The following is a 20,614-nucleotide window of genomic DNA, read 5'->3' as shown; positions in this document are numbered from 1 at the left end:
TGTGTCAGCTGCTGCCATTCAAAATGGCTAAAACACAATCTCAAGTTTTACAATACAATGTATAAAACAAACAAATCATTGTAAACAACAACACACCGTTATTTATCTAATTCAGGGTTTCCTAAACTTTTTCACTCAGGCCCCCACTTCCAGCATAGGGGAACATTCCACGCCCAAAAATGTCTTAATTGGACACAATAAATGTTCCCGTGTCTATAGTAGGATAACAGGATGAGGTAGATCAGATGCCATCAGTTGTCTGAAAAAGTCCTCTGAACGGAGCAGTAACAAAGGACACGTTCCAGGTTGTCTCAAAGGCAGTCACACGATCTCACAACGCCTGGTTAAGTGTTAAACAACAGTAATACAATATATAGTTTGCAAAAACTATTTTCTGAGATGTGCAGTGCAGCACAACAGCAATAAAGACCCCCCACTCTGCCTCTAAACACACACATCCACAACTGCATTACTGACAACCTGGAACGCTCTCTCTCTCTCTCTCTCTCTCTCTCTCTCTCTCTCTCTCTCTCTCTCTCTCTCTCTCTCTCTCTCTCTCTCTCTCTCTCTCTCTCTCTCTCTCTCTCTCTCTCTCTCTCTCTCTCTCTCTCTCTCTCTCTCTCTCTCTCTCTCTCTCTCTCTCTCTCTCTCTCTCTCTCTCTCTCTCTCTCTCTCTCTCTCTCTCTCTCTCTCTCTCTCTCTCTCTCTCTCTCTCTCTCTCTAAACACCGTAAACACAGACACATCCATGTGACCGTGCTGCTCCTGGTAAATTCCCCACGATCTCCCAGGTGTCCTGTTCGGGGTCGTACCTCTCCACACTCTGCAGGTAGATGCCCTTGGAGTAGGAGTATCCCCCGGTGACGTACAGGGACCCGTTCATGGCCACGGCGCCACACTCCATCCTCCTCTCCTTGGTCCTGGCCAGCTGGCTCCACTCATCTCTGTCCGGTTCGTAACAGTCTGTGATGGTGGTCTGACCACCCACCAGGTACAGCTTGGGGTGCAGTGACACCAGGCACAGGCCGTACTCTAAGGGACGGTCAAGACAGATTCTTTCATGGATTTTGTTCTGATGCACAGAGGTCAAATAAATGATCTTTGCTCAAATACAGGAAGGATGACTACTACTTATGTGCATCACTTTACATGGTGTTTGCATCCTATGATTTCACTTTTGCTTCAAGAGAGTAGACATCTCTGCATTCATATTTTTGTCAAGTTTGAATGCTGCACTACAACATAACTATTTGTTTTTCATAATTCCTTCAAGCCTGGGGTAAGTTAGCTATTAACAGAGTTCCTCATGTGGTTGAGCCGCACCAGAACCTTTGGATTTTAATGCACTGTCCCATTTTCTCTCTGTAGCTCTATAGAACCAGGGCTGATATAACAGAGTTGATCTCTCTGTAGCTCTATAGAACCAGGGCTGATATAACAGAGTTTATCTCTCTGTAGCTCTATAGAACCAGGGCTGATATAACAGAGTTGATATCTCTGTAGCTCTATAGAACCAGGGCTGATATAACAGAGTTTATCTCTCTGTAGCTCTATAGAACCAGGGCTGATATAACAGAGTTGATCTTTCTGTAGCTCTATAGAACCAGGGCTGATATAACAGAGTTGATCTCTCTGTAGCTCTATAGAACCAGGGCTGATATAACAGAGTTGATCTCTCTGTAGCTCTATAGAACCAGGGCTGATATAACAGAGTTTATCTCTCTGTAGCTCTATAGAACCAGGGCTGATATAACAGAGTTTATCTCTCTGTAGCTCTATAGAACCAGGGCTGATATAACAGAGTTGATCTCTCTGTAGCTCTATAGAACCAGGGCTGATATAACAGAGTTGATCTCTCTGTAGCTCTATAGAACCAGGGCTGATATAACAGAGTTGATCTCTCTGTAGCTCTATAGAACCAGGGCTGATATAACAGAGTTTATCTCTCTGTAGCTCTATAGAACCAGGGCTGATATAACAGAGTTGATCTCTCTGTAGCTCTATAGAACCAGGGCTGATATAACAGAGTTGATCTCTCTGTAGCTCTATAGAACCAGGGCTGATATAACAGAGTTGATCTCTCTGTAGCGCTATAGAACCAGGACTGATATAACAGAGTTTATCTCTCTGTAGCTCTATAGAACCAGGACTGATATAACAGAGTTTATCTCTCTGTAGCTCTATAGAACCAGGGCTGATATAACAGTGTTTATCTCTCTGTAGCTCTATAGAACCAGGGCTGATATAACAGAGTTTATCTCTTTGTAGCTCTATAGAACCAGGGCTGATATAACAGAGTTGATCTCTCTGTAGCTCTATAGAACCAGGACTGATATAACAGAGTTGATCTCTCTGTAGCTCTATAGAACCAGGGCTGATATAACAGAGTTGATCTCTCTGTAGCTCTATAGAACCAGGGCTGATATAACAGAGTTGATCTCTCTGTAGCTCTATAGAACCAGGGCTGATATAACAGAGTTGATCTCTCTGTAGCTCTATAGAACCAGGGCTGATATAACAGAGTTGATCTCTCTGTAGCTCTATAGAACCAGGGATGATATAACAGAGTTGATCTCTCTGTAGCTCTATAGAACCAGGGATGATATAACTGAGTTGTGTTGTGGTACCTGGATGAGGACAGGTCGTTGTTATGCTCCATTCATTGACGTCTGCCCTGTAGGTCTGAATCTTATCATAAGTGCAGCTTCCCTTGTAACCATAGTGACCGCCTGCCACATATATTGTGTCTCTCAGAACACAGGCCGTAGCGTTCCCCACACCTGTGACAAGAGAAGGAAGGAAGGAAGGAAGGAAGGAAGGAAGGAAGGAAGGAAGGAAGGAAGGAAGGAAGGAAGGAAGGAAGGAAGGAAGGAAGGAAGGAAGGAAGGAAGGAAGGAAGGAAGGAAGGAAGGAAGGAAGGAAGGAAGGAATTGTCACTAAAAGGCTTCCAACCTTAAAAGTACCATGAAACTCCCATGAAACAAATACATTTACTATATGACAAAACTTACAACAAAAAATCAACTGTCAAGTTACACAACTGTGTCCTATTCCAAACTTTCATAGACCAACCTACCTTGTACCATATTAACTACGGGAATCCACTTCATTTTCAGGGGGTCATAGAATTCCGTTTCCCCCATGGGCGCCCCTCCTCTGTACCCTCCTATGACGTAGACACACCCATGCAGAGCCACAGAACAGTGGTAGTACCTCGCTGACAGCATGGGCTGCCCCTGTGTCCACTTATCACTATCACTGCTGTAAACCCACACTGTATCTAGAGCCTCTGTAGTGTCTGTCCTGTAGCCGCCGCTAATGTAGATGTTGGAGCCCAGGAGGGTAACTCCATAACTCTCCCTGGTGTGGTCTGGCATATCCTCCCCCTGCTGCCACTGGTCCGTGACCGGGTCCCAGGTCTGGACCTCAGACAGAGGGTGCCAGTGGTACCCTCCTATCACAAACATCCTGGAGGTCAGTCTCCTGCTCCTTCTGCAGTGTCCCGAAGGGCTTTTACTGATATTAAAAGCAGTCTTCAGAGCTTGGACAAATAGAGAGTGGATGTCTTCAGCGGCAGTCTCCAGACACTCTCTATGAAGCTCCAAGCCAGTCCTGAGGTACTCTTCCTTCAGGTCTAAGTGGGCGGAGTGAAGAAGCTCCTGGAAGTGTCCCCTGCGGGCAAGAGTATCGTGGGCCAGCCACCTCACCACCCCCTCCACCAGCACCTCCTCTTTCAACACCTCTGCCAGGTTCTCCTCCTGCAGGAGGCTCCTCACCCTCTCCACCCCCAGCTCCTGGAACTCCTCCTCTCTCACCACCTGAGTAAACGACACTCTCAAATCACTTAAGACATTTAATAAACCCATCTATTGATTTATTAGAATACATATCTGCTGAGTTTTTATATATATATTGAATTACATCATATTTGTTGTGTGTTTCTGTATATGTACCACGGTGTAGGAATAATCCAAAACCTAATCCTGAACCTATACCTCGTGGAAGCGGCAGAGCAGCACTCTGCGTGCCTCATTCTCCAGGGACAGACACACATGGAGCTGGGCGAAACTGAGCATGCCCAGACAGTTGTCGACGTCGAGGAGACGAACCAGGAAGTTCTCACAGGCCGTTTTCACGGCTCCGAACTGCAGCAGGTCTGCAGCCTCCAGCAGAGACTCTACATTCCACTGGGTAATGGAGACCTGGGAGGGACAGAGTTTAAAGTTGCGTCCCAAATAGCACCCTATTCTGCACTACTTTTGACCAGCGCCCGTAGGGCCCATATTGCACTGTATGGGAATTGGTTGCCATTTGGGACGCATGAAATAACATACACTATACAGTTGAAGTCGGAGGTTTACATACACTTAGGTTGGAGTCATTAAAACTAGTTTTTCAACAACTCCACAAATTTCTTGTTAACAAACTATAGTTTTGGCAAGTCGGTTACGACATCTACTTTGTGCAAGACGCAAGTAATTTTCCAACAATTGTTTACAGACAGACTTTTTCACTTATAATTCACTGTATCTGTCACGTCCTGACCAGAAAAGGGGTCATTTTGTTATTGTAGTTGGTCAGGACGTGGCAGGGGTGTGTTTGTTTAGTGTGTTTCGGGGTTTTTGGTTTATGTTCTATGTTTTCTATTTCTATGTGGGTTTTCTAGTTTTTCTATTTCTATGTTAGTTTTGGGAACGACCTCCAATTAGAAGCAGCTGGTTGTCATTGCTTCTAATTGGAGGCCATATTTAAGTGGGTTTATTTTCTCTTGTGTTTGTGGGTGGTTGTTTCTATGTATAGCCTTACAGGACTGTTTTCGTCGTCGGTTGTTATTTTTGTTAAGTGTTCACGTTTATCCAAATAAAAAGGAAGATGAGCACAATACCCGCTGCGCCTTGGTCCACTTTTTACGACGCTCCTGACAGTATCACAATTCCAGTGGGTCAGAAGTTTGCATACACTAAGTTGACTGTGCCTTTGAATAGCTTGGAAAACTCCATCAAATGATGTTATGGCTTTAGAAGATTCTGATAGGCTAATTGACATAATTTGAGTCAATTGGAGTTGTACCTGTGGATGTATTTCAAGGCCTACCTTCAAACTCAGTGCCTCTTTGCTTGACATCATGGGAAAATCAAAAGAAATCAGCCAAGACCTCAGAAAAAAAATTAGAGACCTCCACAAGTCTGGTTCATCCTTGGGAGCAATTTCCAAACGCCTGAAGGTACCACGTTCATCTGTACAAACAATAGTACGCAAGTATAAACACCATGGGACCACGCAGCCGTCATACCGCTCAGGAAGGTGACGCGTTTCATCTTCTAGAGATGAACGTACTTTGGTGCGAAAAGTGCAAATCAATCCCAGAACAACAGCAAAGGACATTGTAAAAATGCTGGCGGAAACAGGTGCAAAAGTATCTATTTCCACAGTAAAACGAGTCCTATATCGACATAACCTGAAAGGTCGCTCAGCAAGGAAGAAGCCACTGCTCCAAAACCCCCATAAAAAAAACAGACTACGGTTTGCAACTGCACATGGGGACAAAGATTGTACTTTTTGGAGAAATGTCCTCTGGTCTGATGAAACAAAAATAGAACTGTTTGGCCATAATGACCTTCGTTATGTTTGGAGGAAAAGGGGGAGGCTTGCAAGCCGAAGAACACCATCCCAACCGTGAAGCACGGGGATGGCAGCATCATGTTGTGGAGGTGCTTTGCTGCAGGAGGGACTGGTGCAATTCACAAAATAGATGGCATCATGAGGAAAGAAAATTATGTGGATATATTGAAGCAACATCTCAAGACATCAGTCAGGAAGTTAAAGCTTGGTCGCAAATGGGTCTTCCAAATGGACAATGACCGCAAGCATACTTCCAAAGTTGTGGCAAAATGGCTTAAGGACAACAAAATCAAGGTATTGGAGTGGCCATCACAAAGCCCTGACCTAAATCCTATAGAACATTTGTGTGTCACATCCTGACCAGTATTAGGGATTATTTGTAATTGTAGTTTGGTCAGGACGTGGCAGAGGGTATTTTGTTTATGTAGTTCGGGGTGGTGGTTTATTTAGTAGGGTGTTTGGTTAGTTAGTTCCGGGTTTTGGGGCTATGTTCTGTGTTAGTATTTCTATGTTCTTTCTGGTTAGTTGTATATCTATGTCTAGTTAATTGGGGTTGGACTCTCAATTGGAGGCAGGTGTTTTCTAGTTGCCTCTGAGAGTCCTATATATGGGTATGTGTTTGTGGGAGATTGTTTCTTGTTTTGCTGTGTGTGCCTGACAAGACTGTCTAGTTCGTTTGTGTTTATTTTTATTTTTTTTCCTTCTTTGTCCGTAATAAAGAAGATGAGTATACACTTCCCTGCTGCATTTTGGTCCTCTCCTTACGACAACCGTGACATTGTGGGCAGAACTGAAAAAGTGTGTGCAAGCAAGGAGGCCTACAAACCTGACTCAGTTACACCAGCTCTGTCAGGAGGAATGGGCCAAAATTTGTGGAAGGCTAGCCGAAACGTTTGACCCAAGTTAAACAATTTAAAGGCAATGCTACCAAATACTAATTGTGATGAAAGAAATAAAAGCTGAAATAAATAATTCTCTCTACTATTATTCTGACATTTCACATTCTTAAAATAAAGTGGTGATCCTAACTGACCCAAGACAGGGCATTTTTACAAGGATTAAATGTCAGGAATTGTGAAAAACTGAGTTTAAATGTATTTGGCTAAGGTGTATGTAAACTTCTGACTTCAACTGTACATACAAAGTATGTGAACACCCCTTCAAATTAGTGGATTAGGCTATTTCAGCCACACCCGTTGCTGACGGGTGTACAAAATCGAGCACACCGCCATGCAATCTCCATAGACAAACACTGGCAGTAGAATGGCCTTACTGAAGCGCTCAGTGACTTTCAACATGGCACCATCATAGGATGCCACCTTTCAAACAAATCAGTTTGTCAAATGTCTTCCCCGGTCAACTGTAAGTGCTGTTATTGTGAAGTGTAAACGTCTAGGAGCAACAACGGCTCAGCCGCGAAGTGGTAGGCCACACAAGCTCACAGAATGGGACCGGCGAGTCCTAAACATCGTAAAAATCGTCTGTCCTCGGTTGCAACACTCACTAACGAGTTCCAAACTGCCTCTGAAAGCAACGTCAGCACAAGAACTGTTCATCAGGAGCTTCATGAAATGGGTTTCCATGGTCGAGCAGCCGTACACAAGTCTAAGATCCCCATTCGCAATGCCAAGCGTCGGCTGGAGTGGTGTAAAGCTCGCCACCATTGGACTCTGGATCATTGGAAATGCGTTTTCTGGAGTGATGAATCACACTTCACCACCTGGCAGTCCAATGGACGAATCTGGGTTTGGCGGATCCCAAGAGAACGCCAACTGCCCCAATGCACAGTGCCAGCTGTTTGGTGGAGCAGGAATAATGGTCTGGGGCTGTTTTTCATGGTTCGGGCTAGGCACCTTAGTTCCAGTGACGGGAAATCTTAACGCTACAGCATGCAATGACATTCTAGATGATTATGTGCTACCAAGTTTTTTGGCAACAGTTTTGGGGAAGGCCCTTTTCTGTTTCATTATGACAATGCCCCCATGCACAAAGCAAGGTCCATACAGAAATGGTTTGTCGAGATAAATGTGGAAAAACTTGACTGGTCTGCACAGAGCCCTGACCTCATCCCCATCGAACACCTTTGGGATGAATTGGAACGCCGACTGCGAACCAGGCCTAACCGCCCAACATCCGTGCCCAACCTCACTAATGCAAAGGGGGGACCAACTCCATATTAATGCCCATGATTTAGGAATGAGATGTTGGACGAGCGGGTGTCCACATACTTTTGATCATATTGGGTATTATGTAGCCCTTTGCTGCAGTCAATGACCAAATGTGTCCTCTTTGGCCTCGTGGGTGGAATGTTATTCATATGTTTCATCATTGATAAAGATTATTCCTTTTTTTTAACAGACAAAAATCTTGTGTTTCTATGTCAAACAGTTTTGTTAAATTTCAGTCTTCTGTAATGTATATAAAGTATAATATTGGGATGCAAAATCAAAATGTAATACATTTCAACTCTATAGCTGACATGATACAGGTGTCTTCTTATGTTAAACCCATGATCATGTGTGTGAGGTGGATACTTTTGTTACAAAGTAGATTTGTTTAAGACTACCAAGAAACACTCTGTATGCCCCTGATTTAGCCCACTGCAGTAAAAAGTTATATGTGAACATCTGAATATTAAAGCATGCTACAAAACATGCTATAAAACATGCTACAAAGTAAAAACAACATTGAAGATAACTAAATGAGTTTTGAGAGACCATAAGCAATCATAGATGATTTTGCCTTTTGGGAGGCCGTCATTATAAATAAGAATTTGTTCTTAACTGACTTGCATAGCTAAATAAAGGTTAAATAGAAGAAGAAAAAAAATATACATACATTTTTTAATATTAGACTACTACATTCATATAATGGACACAGTCACTCATAAATGGTCTCAGAGGTGTAGCCTACCTTGGAGGTGTATACATAGTCCACCAGAGTCGTCAGCACCTCCACATCTACCCCAGGTAGTCTGATGACACTGTGGGACCTCTCTCTCATATCTGCTGTGAACATGGCTCTGAAGTAGGAACTACGGGAGCATAGAGCCACTTTATGGCAGTGGAAGACCTCCCCTGTAGAGCACTGTAGAGCTATGTCAGTGAACAAGCCTTCTGTGTAGTATTCTCTGAGGGCTTCTAGAACCTCCGTGGGATGGGTTAGGTCACAGAAATCATAGGTGTAGAAGGATTCCGGCGACTCCTGTCCCTTAGATGACATTGTGTTCCTGAAACACGAGACATTAAATATCTTAATGTACCCTTTAAAAATGTATGCCATTGACTTGGCACATCCATGCATTATACATTAGTAATACAGGACATATGACGTTGGACTTCCCTGTCCCTTTACACATCTGGTTATACTGACGTTAAGACACGCTATGGTCTGTAGAATGGAAACCGCAATGGGAATTAGTTTCAACATGACATTTAAATGAATGAAGATTGATAGAATCAAATTGGGTTTATTGCTAAAACATAAAACATTGCATAATGAACATTTTGCAATACTGTAAGCAGCAACACCTTGCAAAAAACGATTAACTGAGCACAGATAGTAAACATACATGGATTTACAATGGATCCAGGGAGTATTTGATTATGTCATCTATTAGTCTTATTTAAAACACAATGTAACGCATTCACATAGGCCTACATACACTTGACAGAATACCATTCAATCTAAATAGTCCCGAGTGAAGATCCTTAACACAGCTCACTGAACAATAGCCACATATTTACCTGCTCGACATGGTTTACTATCCTATTGTTAAAGCATTCTCTGTGTTTGGAGCGAGTCAAAAGGCATCACACGCCATCTGTTGTAGATCCTTATTTATACGCAATTCCCTTGTAAAGCAACCAATCAAATAAACCCGGACAGTCCTTTAGAAAAAAACGGACATTCCGCTATTTGGTTTCGTTATCTATTTAGGTTGACGCAGCAGGCGCTCAGCTGATGTGACAGAGCATCTCCGCCGCACAAAATCTTACCAGCAGCAAATAGCAGCATTCGACCAATCACATTCACCGCGCCTCGTCCTACTATCAGCGTATTGACAAAACAAGGGACAGACAGAGAGGTATCTTGGGAGGCAGGGAGACGGGGTCACGGTCCACGAAACCGCACTGCTGAAGCAGAAACCGTCAATTTATATAATAACACTCAGAATAGAGCCTAATAGAGACAACAAATAATTGCACTGGTAATACACTGGACTGTTAATACACTGGACTGGTAATACATTTTTCACATAGATAGTGCCCTAGTAAAAAGTGATGCCAATGTATTTTATTGACTGTACATCCTAGAATATATATTTAATTCTAAACAGTTATAACATGTAATTTACAGGTGTGATTGGTTTTTTCCTTTTCTGTCTAGTGGGTTCTGTATCTCCCTACATTTGCTAAAGACAAAAACAAGCACAAAGATGTACATTCATTTGCATCTGAACCTGAGAGAGTGATGTGATACAGTCCCACAGATTTAAAATATGATCTTCAAAAACGTTTCAAACCAGGACAAAGACACAATCACAATCCTTCCCTCCCAAGCATTTGGTACAGTTTTTATCATTGCAAGTACACTTATTTTAGTATGAGTAAGAGCTGTACACTATCCTTACAGGGGAACACATGCTTTCAGTTCCATCAGGATCTCTCTTCCGCTTGTCCATCCTATGACTCTTGGGTTCGATGAACCCTCTCCTTGTTGTGCACTCTGCCTAGAGAGCAGCCTCTCCAAGGTGTAACCCTTTCTAGGAAACACCACATCTCCTTCCCTTAGACTGTTGGAAGGGCAAAGGTCGTTCCCTCCGTCCCCTACATAGAAAGTTCTCTGATAGTCTACCCCTCCCTTCAACTGCCCTGCTAGGAAATCAACCAGCACTTTCCTCTTACACAGATTGACAGGGCACTGGCTACACTGGTGAGAATGGTAGCATTCTATCTCCATGTATCCACGCTTGTCAAACGTAGCCGGGTTGGTGAAGACTTGGTCGACCGCGGCTTGAACCCCAGCCACTTGCAGTATCCAGTCGATGAACACTGTGTTTGAATCTGAGATAATGATGCAGTCAATGTCGTTCTTGTTACTCACAATGAACGTCAACAGTTCAATCATTCCATCTGTAAACGGTATTGTCTCCATCACACTTCGGATTGTATCGGGGCTGATGTCCTGATCTCCTATATAGGACATGACTCTGCCCATGTACTCTGTCCAGCGTCCCTTCTGGTAGGAGTTCTTGACCAGGTCTGGCAGGCATTGGTCCGGGATACACTGAATGACCCAGGTGTCGCTGTTGTCATCCACCAAGGTGTGGTCGAAGTCAAACACCAGCAGAGTCTTCATGATGATTCTCCTCTGCTGCAAAACAGTGTTGGAATAGGTTTGTTAGAAGAGACACGGACAGGCAGCCAGACACAGAGAGAGCGAGAGAGAGCGAGAGAGAGGGGTGAGAGGGGGAGAGAGAGAGAGCTAGGAGAGACAGGGAGAGGCAGTGGTGTAAAGTACTTAAGTAAAATACCCAAAATAATTACTTAAGTAGTACTTTAAAGTATCTGTACTTTACTTTACTATTTATATTTTTGGCAACATTTACATTTACTTCACCACATTCCTAAAGAAAATTATGTACATTTTACTCCATACATTTTGCCTGACACCCAAAAGTACTCGTTACATTTTGACAGGAACTGGTCCAATTCACACACTTATCAAGAGAACATCCCTGGTCATTCCTACTGCCTCTGATCTGGCGGACTCACTAAATAATATATATATATTTTTTAACGGTGTTGTCTGCTTTGCTTAGTATTTTTTTTGTACCTTTATTTTACTAGGCAAGTCAGTTAAGAACGAATTCTTATTTACAATGACGGGCTAGGAACAGTGGGTTAACTGCCTTGTTCAGGGGCAGAACAGATTTATACCGTGTCAGCTCGGGGATTCGAACTTGCAACCTTTCGGTTATAAGGAATTTGAAATGATTTATACTTTTAATACTTAAGGATATTTTAGAAATTCCATTTAGTTTTGATACTTATATTTTAAACCAAATAGTTTTAGACCTTTACTCAAGTGGTATTTTACTGGGTGACTTTCACTTTTAATTGAGTAATTTTCTATTAAGGTATCTTTACTTTTACTAAAGTATGACAATTGAGTACTTTTTCCACCACTGGGGAGGGGGCAGGCAGACAGACACTGAACAGGAAGTGAAAAAGGCTAGTGACCAAGCAGTATCTATCTAGCTAGCTACTGAATGACTAAGAGTGTTCTTTGGACTGACTGCTGACTAGCTAGGAACTGGCTAGCTAACAGTCAATCTATTACACACCAAGTACAGTAGCTATCTCCTTTTACATCGTTCTAAACAGTAAACTGCTTGTCAAATAATCTATGTATTAATGTGTGTATTCACTTAGGATCTTACCCGACACTGTTGTTACACCGTTTACACAAATGTAAATTTAGATGCGTGACATCGCCGGATGGATCTTAAACACACACTTGAGACATGCCGCGTTCGAAACAACTGGGAACTGGGAACCATTGAGCCACAGAACAATGAGACAGATATTCCTCCGGATGTATAAATGTGAAGCATCCGCTTGGCATTTCCTTTCGCTACCAAATTGGTAGCGAGAGGAAGCCCAGTGGCCAGCAGTGGGAGAAGATGGAACTCGATGGATTTTGACCGAGATTCTGCACATTTTGTCATCGACTAAACATTTGATCTCAATACAGTTTTCTGTTCCCATAACTATAATCTGTTACGAACAGAGTGGACTAAGTTTTGTAGACTTTACCCTTTGCCAAAGTTTTAAAAATCGCGTTGTTAGGAGTGCGAAGGCGAATTGAGTTATTGCAGAAGTGCAGTTTACAGAGTAGGCGTTCCTTAATGGTAATAATATAATGTCTCTATCTCGTGCTTGGCTCTGCCTACCAGAGTCATTTGTTCCCGTTTGAAACGACAGGCTGTGGTCTATCTTGGTTTAATTATAAAGACGATTTTATTGAGCCGCTCTGACCTCGGAAATCTCCGACTTCGGGGCGTTCAAGCAGAGACACTTTTGAGGAGATGGAAAACCGTATGAATGCCAAATGAGTTCGTTTGACCATGCGTCGTCAATGTGGTGCATTCTGGGTGATTCTGGGACAAGGCGAGTCCTCCTTCAAATAGTGAATGGGAGTTAATTGGGCGCTAGCTCAAAAACCCAACATTAGCAGGAATTTCGTCAAAAAGTACAACATGCAACTATTTTCCAAGATGTGAGATAATTAACTTGTTCTCTGTAAAATCATATAGCTTTGGAATCATGATATTACGTACTTTTGAGGAAAATAGGTACGTTTCTCGACTAATACCCTGACGATTATCCCAGCAACCGTGTGACACAGTATGACAACTTGACCGCGATTGGTTGACAGTCTATTCATTGAACAATGGAATTCCTATCTCCTCCTTTCTTTAATATCTCTGGTTCAAGACAACCGCGATCTCGAGAAAAAAAATCAAGCCCCGACCTGAAGATCACTGACTTCATGATTTGACATCGTTTTTTTCTGAGTTCCCAGTTTTGTTGAAAGCACCAATACTTCCTCATTTGTTTCGTATCGCTGTCTAACTAACCAATAAAAAGGGACATCACTGTCACCTGTTGGTGTGGAATGAGAACTAGTGAATAAAATACAACAACAAAAAACAGTGGGACAGCTTAGATTGTTCTCTGGCAAAGCGGTCCATTTTGTTTCTTCTTAAATAACACACTGTTGTTCGAATCCCACATTTGATCTGATAACATCTCTCGTTTTGTAACAATATCCCTAACATTTCCCAGATGTAACAGCAGGCGGCAGTAATGCGCTCGTTTTGTATTTATTCTGGAAAAAAAGAACAAGAATAGCACTGCTTCCTGGCGACGTAAACACAGAACCATGAAGGTACAATTCTAAGCACTTAGTTTACAATCGATTTCTATCATAGCTACACCCGAAAGACATCGGCGAAAATGTTCAAAGGATGGGGAACGTGGCTGGGTATAGAGAACACCTCGACGACAGAGGAGAGCGAAGTGGCTGACGTTGCTGTGGAGGAGAAAATTGTTCAAGACCAAAATGAAGTAAACAAACAACACGAACCTCCAGCAACAGAAGAACTGGGGCAGGAGGACGGAGACACCGTCCAACTCATCTCTCAGCAAGCTAAAGGATTCGGTGGTAAGGAAGATTATAGATGGTTTTAATTTATATTCATGTGAAAAGTGATTAACAGACTAATAATGATTATGTAGGCCTAAGAGACAACAATACATTGTCATTCAAGTTTTGGCAGGCAAACAATGCCATCTGAAGCTGAGAAAGTGATCCAGATTTTATATCCCTGTTACATATACAGGCTTAATATTCAACTTTGCCAGCAATGCCACCAAGAAGATCTCCAACTCTGTGGCAGAGACAGCACACACCATCAAGAAGAGTGTGGAAGAAGGGAACATAGATGGAATTTTTGACAAGGTGCATGGCATGCTCCACTTTCCTGAATTCTGTTTGACAAGGAGGGTGTTTTAGTGTAGGTTGCTATATAACACCCTCTCTGGTGTTCGCTCAAAACCGCTGATTTCTTGAAGCTTTGAGGTTTCTGTCTTGTAACATCACATGCCTGTGTTTCTGCTTTCCAGACTATTTTGGGGGACTTCAAAAAAGAACAGGACAAATTTGTCCAAGAAAAGAAAGCTAAGAAATCAGGTCAGTGTGGAGACATAACATCATACCCACTAGAGATTAGCTTACCTTCCACTCCTTGTACTCTGTGTCCTCAAATCAACATTTGTCACGTGCACAGCAAGGTTATTATTGTTTAGTGTTTTTATATTAGTTTCTATTTCTATTCATTTTCAGATTTTTATTTGACATTTGGTTTAGTTTAAGTTTTCAGATCCACTTGTTTCGTTTTTATTTGGTTAATGTTTTATGAAAATATTTTTGTTTTCATATTATTTAGTTTTAGTGTTAGGGACAGACAGTAGCCTATGCATGGGAGGCTAGTAGCCTTTTTATGTGTTGTATCGTTGTTTTGATTTTGAGGATGTCACTTCCTGCCACTGGGGGGGGGGGCAGTAATAGGTTTAAAGGAAGACTCAGCGAGATGACGTAGATCAGTGGTTCCCAAACTTTTTATAGTCCCGTACCCCTTAAAACATTCAACCTCCAGCTGCGTACCCCCCCTAGCACCACGGTCAGCGCACTCTCAAATGTTGTTTTTTGCCATCATTGTAAGCCTGCCACACACACTATACGATACATTTATTAAACATAAGAATGGGTGTGAGTGAGTTTTTGTCACAACCCGACTCGTGGGAAGTGACAGAGCTCTTATAGGACCAGGGCACAAATAAATCAATAATTTTGATCTTTATTTAACCATCTTACATATAAAACCTTATTTGTTCATTGAAATTGTGAATAACTCACCACAGGTTAATGAGAAGGATGTGCTTGAAAGGATGCACATAACTCTGCAATGTTGGGTTGTATTGGAGAGAGTCTCAGTTTTAAATCATTTTCAACACAGTCTGTGCCAGTATTTAGTTTTCATGCTAGTGAGGGCCGAGAATCCACTCCCACATAGGTACGTGGTTGCAAAGGGCATAACAGCACAATTTGCCAAGGCAGGATACTCTGAGCGCAGCCCAATCCAGAAATCTGGCAGTGGCTTCTGATTAAATAACATTTTCACAGAACCGCTTGTTCCAATTTCGATGAGGCTCTTGTTCAGATATCGTTAAGTGGACTGGAGGCAGGGCATGAAAGGGATAAAGAATCCAGCTGTTTGTGTCATCCGTTTCAGGAAAGTACCTGCGTAATTGCGCACACAGCTCAGGTGCTTCGTTATATCACATTTTACATTGTCCCGTAAGCTTGAGTTCATTTGCACACAAAAAAATGCAGACAGAAAAGCTCCAACTTCTTAATCATAGCCTCAATTTTGTCCCGCACATTGAATATAGTTGCAGAGAGTCTCTGTAATCCTCGATTCAGGTGAGAAAAAACATCACCCAGATAGGCCAGTCGTGTGAGAAACTCGTCATCATGCAAGCGGTCAGACAAGTGAAAATTATGGTCAGTAAAGAAAACTTTAAGCTCGTCTCTCAATTAAAAAAATGTGTCAATACTTTGCCCCTTGATAACTAGCGCACTTCTGTATGTTGTAAAAGCGTTGCATGGTCTGAAAAGCGCTGCCCATATCATTGCATAGTGCAGAAAATACACAAGAGTTCAGGGGCCTTGCTTTAACAAAGCTAACCATTTTCACTGTAGTGTCCAAAACATCTTTCACGCTGTCAAGCATTCCCTTGGCAGCAAGAGCCTCTCGGTGGATGCTGCAGTGTACCCAAGTGGCATCGGGAGCAACTGCTTGCACGTGCGTTACCCCTCCACTATGTCTCCCTGTCATGGCTTTTGAGCCATCAGTACAGATGACAACACATCTTGACCACCAAAGTCCATTTGATGTCACAAAGCTGTCCAGTACTTTACAAATATCCTCTCCTGTTGTCCTGGTTTGCAGAAGAGGATGTCTTCCTTAATTGACCCCCCCATAAACGTAACGGCCATATACCAGGATCTGTGCCAGGCCTGTCATGTCTGTTGACTCATCCAGCTGTAACGCATAGAATTCACTGGCTTGTATGCAAAGCAGTAATTGTTTCAAAACATCTCCTGCCATGGCACTGATGCGTGAAACAGTGTTGTTTGATGAAGACATTGTCTGTATAGTTTTTTTTGGCCTTTTCCCCCAGTATTGTCCCAGCCATATCCATGGCAGCAGGAAGAATTAAGTCCTCCACAATAGTATGGGGCTTGCCTGTCCTTGCCACTCTGTAGCTCACCATATAAGACGCTTCTAGCCCCTTCTTATTAATGGTATCTGTTGCTTTTATACATGTCTTACTACTCACAAGTCGTCTTAATTCTCGCTCAAAAAAAACTCCCGCGGCTTATTTTTCAAATTGGCATGTTTTGTTTCTAAATGTCTGCGCAAGAGTGAAGGTTTCTTCGAGTTGTGAGATAGTACTTTTGCACATATAACACACTTTGGCTGAGGAAAGGCACTGCTCCCAATATAAGTGAACCCCAAATCAATGTAGTTATTATCATATTTGCGTCTCTTCGATGGTCCAACGTCCCTGTCTGTTCGGTGCTTTCCTGGGTAAGGGGCCAAGTAGCTCTTCAGCTGCATCAGATTCACAACTGTCAGTGTCCATGCTAGCTGGTCTAACAACATGTAGAATTACTGATGCTAGCATTGGACGTGCTCGTGGAAGCAGAACAACTTGTGTAGTACTGATGGTAGTGTCTCTATGGACGCGGGCATTACCTTTTTTAACAATTTATCAATTTTCGAGCAAACGGAATGAGCAGCAGCTACATACGGAGTTTAGTGGAATTCCTGCGAGAGAGTAACTGTTAATGTGATAGGATGTTAATTATTTGACATTGTTGTTATTTCGCTGAACACTAGATGGTTTAATTTTATTTTGGGCAGTGAAACGAGGCTACTCGGGCGAGAAACTTCACCCATATGTATAGCCCCGTTGGAAAAGATAAATTCACTGTTGAAATATGTTCAATTCACTGTTTAAATGTGTTCAATTCAACAAAAAACATGTTTTTTAAAATGTGAACCACGTTTTTATTTGGTGTACCCCAGTTTGGGAATCCCTGACGTAGATCATATCTATCCAACTCATCACATGGAGGGCCGAGTGTCTGCGGGGTTTCGCTCCTCTCTTGTACTTGATTGATGAATTATGGTCACTGATTTAGTAAGAAACTCCCCTCACCTGGTTGTCTAGGTCTTAATTGAAATGAAAAACCAAAAGCCTGCAGACACTAGACCCTCCATGGAATGAGTTTGACACCCCTGACGTAGATGCACAAAGTAAACAGTAGTAGTGGGTCAATTTCCGCAACAACCAGGAGTTGAAACGAGGTTAAAAGTCTGCTGTTTTGGTCCCGTAGCTACCGTGTTGTAACAGTGTGAAGCGCAGATACTCTGGGAGACGGTGTGAGAGCAGTCTTGCGTCGTGCTCATTTCAGTGGCCGCGTTAGAGCGGATCACTTTTGTTAGTCATTCTGGGGAGGAAATTATCCGACTAGCGCCGACATGCCTTGTTGTTGGAAAACCGCATTAGTGTCTGACTTTTGGCTGTCGCAGATGCACCTACCCCGACTTCACTCCTCGACTTTCGTCTACAGTCATTTGCTTTACCCTTACCACTCAGTATGGCTACAGCCATTTAAAGTATCATTTCAGTATAGCTTTAGTTTTTCTAACGGGTTGGCTAATTATTTTATTTCAGTTTACTAAATAGTTTTCATGATTCGTTTTGGTTAACTATAAGCACAGGACACAACAGGTGTAAACAGTCAAGTGAAATGCTTACTTACAAGCTCTTTCTCAACAATGCCTATTCAATATCAAGGTAAAGAAATAGAAAAGTGACAAATCCAGAATAGGTTCTAAAAAAAAAAAAAAAAGAGAACAGATGCTAAGTCAGGTCAGGTAACACAATAAATAAAACCCACCGGAGAATGTACTCTACAGGCCAGTACCAGCACCATATCAATGTGCAGGGATACTGGTGATAAATGACAGAGTAGAATGTTTGTCTGCTTGCCAGTCTGTTTAGCTATCTTGAGATGATATACCAGTAAACATGATCATAGTTATCCATACATCCATCCATCCATCCATCCATGGTGGAATTAAAGTGGTTTGTTCTTGTTCCCTTCCAGACACAGCTGTACCACCATGGGTTGGCTACAGTGAGGAGGAGACCATTCAGCAACAGATCCTGGCTTTGTCCGCTGTTAGTAGCATTTCTAACATTGTCTGTCCACATAGTGCACTTAGAGTTTGTGATTTGATTCCATCCAATTGGATCTCATCACTGTCAGAGTGCATTGTGTTGCTTGTACCTTTTTCAATTTGATTTAAATTCAACAACTTTATTGTTCTGTTATTCCAGGACAGGAGGAACTTCCTGAGAGACCCACCAGCTGGAGTTCAGTTCCAGTTCGACTCTGAGCAGATGTATCCTATCGCCATGGTGATGCTGCAGGAAGATGAGCTACTGAACAGGATGCGCTTCGACCTGGTCCCCAAACAGTCAGCAGACAGCCATTACAAATCTAATCCATTACAAATCTATTACTGCACTTCAACCCAGAGTTATTTACAGATAGAGATTGCAGGCATAAAGTTGGCCTGTTGGCTGATGTTGGTTGATGCCAGTCCTGTCCATTGATAAGCCTCTTAGAACCAGCCAGATTGCTGCTTTCAAGTGAAAAAGAATGGTGAACTATCGCTCAATCAGGCTTAAGAATATGTGTATGTTACTTATATTCAATGCTCTGTATGTTTAGAGTGAAGGAGGATGTGTTCTGGAGGAACTACTTCTACCGTGTGTCCCTGATAAAGCAGTCGGCCCAGCTCACTGCTCTGGCAGCACAGCAGCAGGCTGTAGACAACAGAGAGGAGCAGAAGACCATCAGCCCGGAGGGTGTCAGCCTCACAGGTACTCTATTCTGTTCTATGGTTGGTCAGAATTCAGTTTGTGTGATCCTGACAAGTCCTTAACTAAAAACATTGCATTGGTGTTATGGGCAAATCAGAGCAATTGGTGAACTACTGTCAAGCAACAGTTTATAGCCTAACTTCTGTTTCATGTTATTGTTGTTATCATGCAGAAAATACCATCAGACCAAAAACACCTCCAGTATCCATTAGTGACATTCCCAAGAGTGGAGAGGTGAGTCAATGTTTTGTTTTTCTGAAGAAAAGTCAGTCCCTTTGAATAATTCTGTACATGTCTATATATAGACCACTGAAATACTGTGTAAATATCAAGTCAAATGTATGAAATGGTCTGGATTCTCTTTTAATGTTGTTAAACAGCAGGAGGAAGAGGAGAATGAGATCTCCACCAGCCCTGGGGTCTCCGAGTTTGTGAGCGATGCCTTTGACTCCTGTAACATCGACCATGAAGACCTGAGGAAGGAGATGGAACAGCTGGTGCTGGACAAGAAGGAGGACGCTGCAACTCCAGAGGGTCAGTTCTAGAACTATTAGATCATATCTAGAGTAACAAACAACTAGCAAGAACTCCAGAGTTCTATTGGTTGATTTCACTGGAACCTGGAAAGGGCTTGGATTTAATATAATGGCTCAGGTGGTAGAGCTGGATGTTGAATTAGAAGAGAGTGAATGACATGTTTAGCTCTTTTCTCTTCAGTCTGTAGCATTGTTCTCATAATGCTGTTATTTGTTCAGAGGAGACAGCGGACTGGGAGAAGGAACTCCAGGCAGAGTTACAGGAGTATGAGGTAGTGACGGAGGCAGACAACAGAGATGACAACTGGGATAAAGAGATTGAGAAGATGCTTCAGTCGGATGAGTAGAGTGATGACCGACCCATCTTGCTTCAGTCTAGTATCTCTGATATGAGAGAGAGCACCATGAAGGATCAGAAACCATGACAGTGTCTAGTCTAGACCATAGAAATAGAATGGTATAGAAATGAAGGGAACCGCTGCATACAAACCATAAACTGTTTGTTTCAGCACACAAGAATGGGTACATCTATGGGGTATATTCTGATCTGGAGGTGGTCTGGTGTTGAAATACTGTATAATATACATTTTCTGTCTGTACAGTTTAGTGGCTGGCTGACATTTTAGCTGTGAACGTTTATGGGCGAGGAGGCAACTGACATATTGCATATTGTTATTTTTTTTCTCTTTTCTGCTCTTTTCTTTTTCTGGAATTCCTTCACAGTTGGGATGTGTACATCTATCCAAATAATACTTGTTTCTGTGCTTCTCAAATCCTGTCTTCAGTTTTTCCCTAATAAATATACTTCTTTCCCATTGTCTAAATGTCTTTCCTTGATGAAAAATACAGACAGATTGTAATA

At 42.4% G+C, this 20,614-nt stretch overlaps 3 protein-coding genes across 6 annotated transcripts; 1 reads left to right on the top strand and 2 right to left on the bottom strand.

Moving 5' to 3' along the window:
* Positions 1-669: 669 nt before the first annotated feature.
* LOC106575907 (kelch-like protein 23) lies at positions 670-9,637 on the bottom strand. The gene is made up of 6 exons (XM_014152627.2): positions 9,368-9,637; positions 8,535-8,850; positions 3,995-4,201; positions 3,076-3,817; positions 2,627-2,779; positions 670-1,031 (listed from the first exon to the last, which is right to left on the bottom strand). Exons 1-6 carry the CDS (start codon positions 9,376-9,378, stop codon positions 721-723), a joined length of 1,740 nt encoding a protein of 579 aa, XP_014008102.2. The 5' UTR covers positions 9,379-9,637; the 3' UTR covers positions 670-720.
* phop2 (Pyridoxal phosphate phosphatase PHOSPHO2) lies at positions 9,075-13,515 on the bottom strand. Of its 3 annotated transcripts, none has more exons than XM_045698461.1 (2): positions 12,665-13,515; positions 9,075-10,997 (listed from the first exon to the last, which is right to left on the bottom strand). In XM_045698461.1, exons 1-2 carry the CDS (start codon positions 12,773-12,775, stop codon positions 10,251-10,253), a joined length of 858 nt encoding a protein of 285 aa, XP_045554417.1. In that variant the 5' UTR covers positions 12,776-13,515; the 3' UTR covers positions 9,075-10,250. The 3 variants fall into 3 exon arrangements, with proteins under 3 accessions (XP_045554417.1, XP_045554418.1, NP_001133329.1); XM_045698462.1 differs by having other exon boundaries at positions 12,580-12,830; NM_001139857.1 differs by lacking the exon at positions 12,665-13,515 and adding an exon at positions 12,067-12,492.
* syap1 (synapse associated protein 1) lies at positions 13,270-20,565 on the top strand. 2 transcript variants are annotated; one of them, XM_014152746.2, is made up of 9 exons: positions 13,270-13,853; positions 14,032-14,150; positions 14,315-14,381; positions 18,435-18,508; positions 18,668-18,807; positions 19,065-19,216; positions 19,389-19,450; positions 19,600-19,750; positions 19,972-20,565. In XM_014152746.2, the coding sequence occupies exons 1-9, from the start codon at positions 13,646-13,648 to the stop codon at positions 20,097-20,099; spliced, it is 1,101 nt and encodes a 366-aa protein (XP_014008221.1). In that variant the 5' UTR covers positions 13,270-13,645; the 3' UTR covers positions 20,100-20,565. The 2 variants fall into 2 exon arrangements, with proteins under 2 accessions (XP_014008221.1, NP_001133062.1); NM_001139590.1 differs by having other exon boundaries at positions 13,567-13,853; positions 19,597-19,750.
* The last annotated feature ends 49 nt before the right edge of the window (positions 20,566-20,614 follow it).

This window comes from Salmo salar, chromosome ssa17 (genome assembly GCF_905237065.1).
Source record: "Salmo salar chromosome ssa17, Ssal_v3.1, whole genome shotgun sequence".
Classification (NCBI taxonomy): domain Eukaryota; kingdom Metazoa; phylum Chordata; class Actinopteri; order Salmoniformes; family Salmonidae; genus Salmo; species Salmo salar.
The sequence above is the reverse complement of the archived record's forward strand: the minus strand, read 5'-3'. Positions and strand labels throughout refer to the sequence as shown.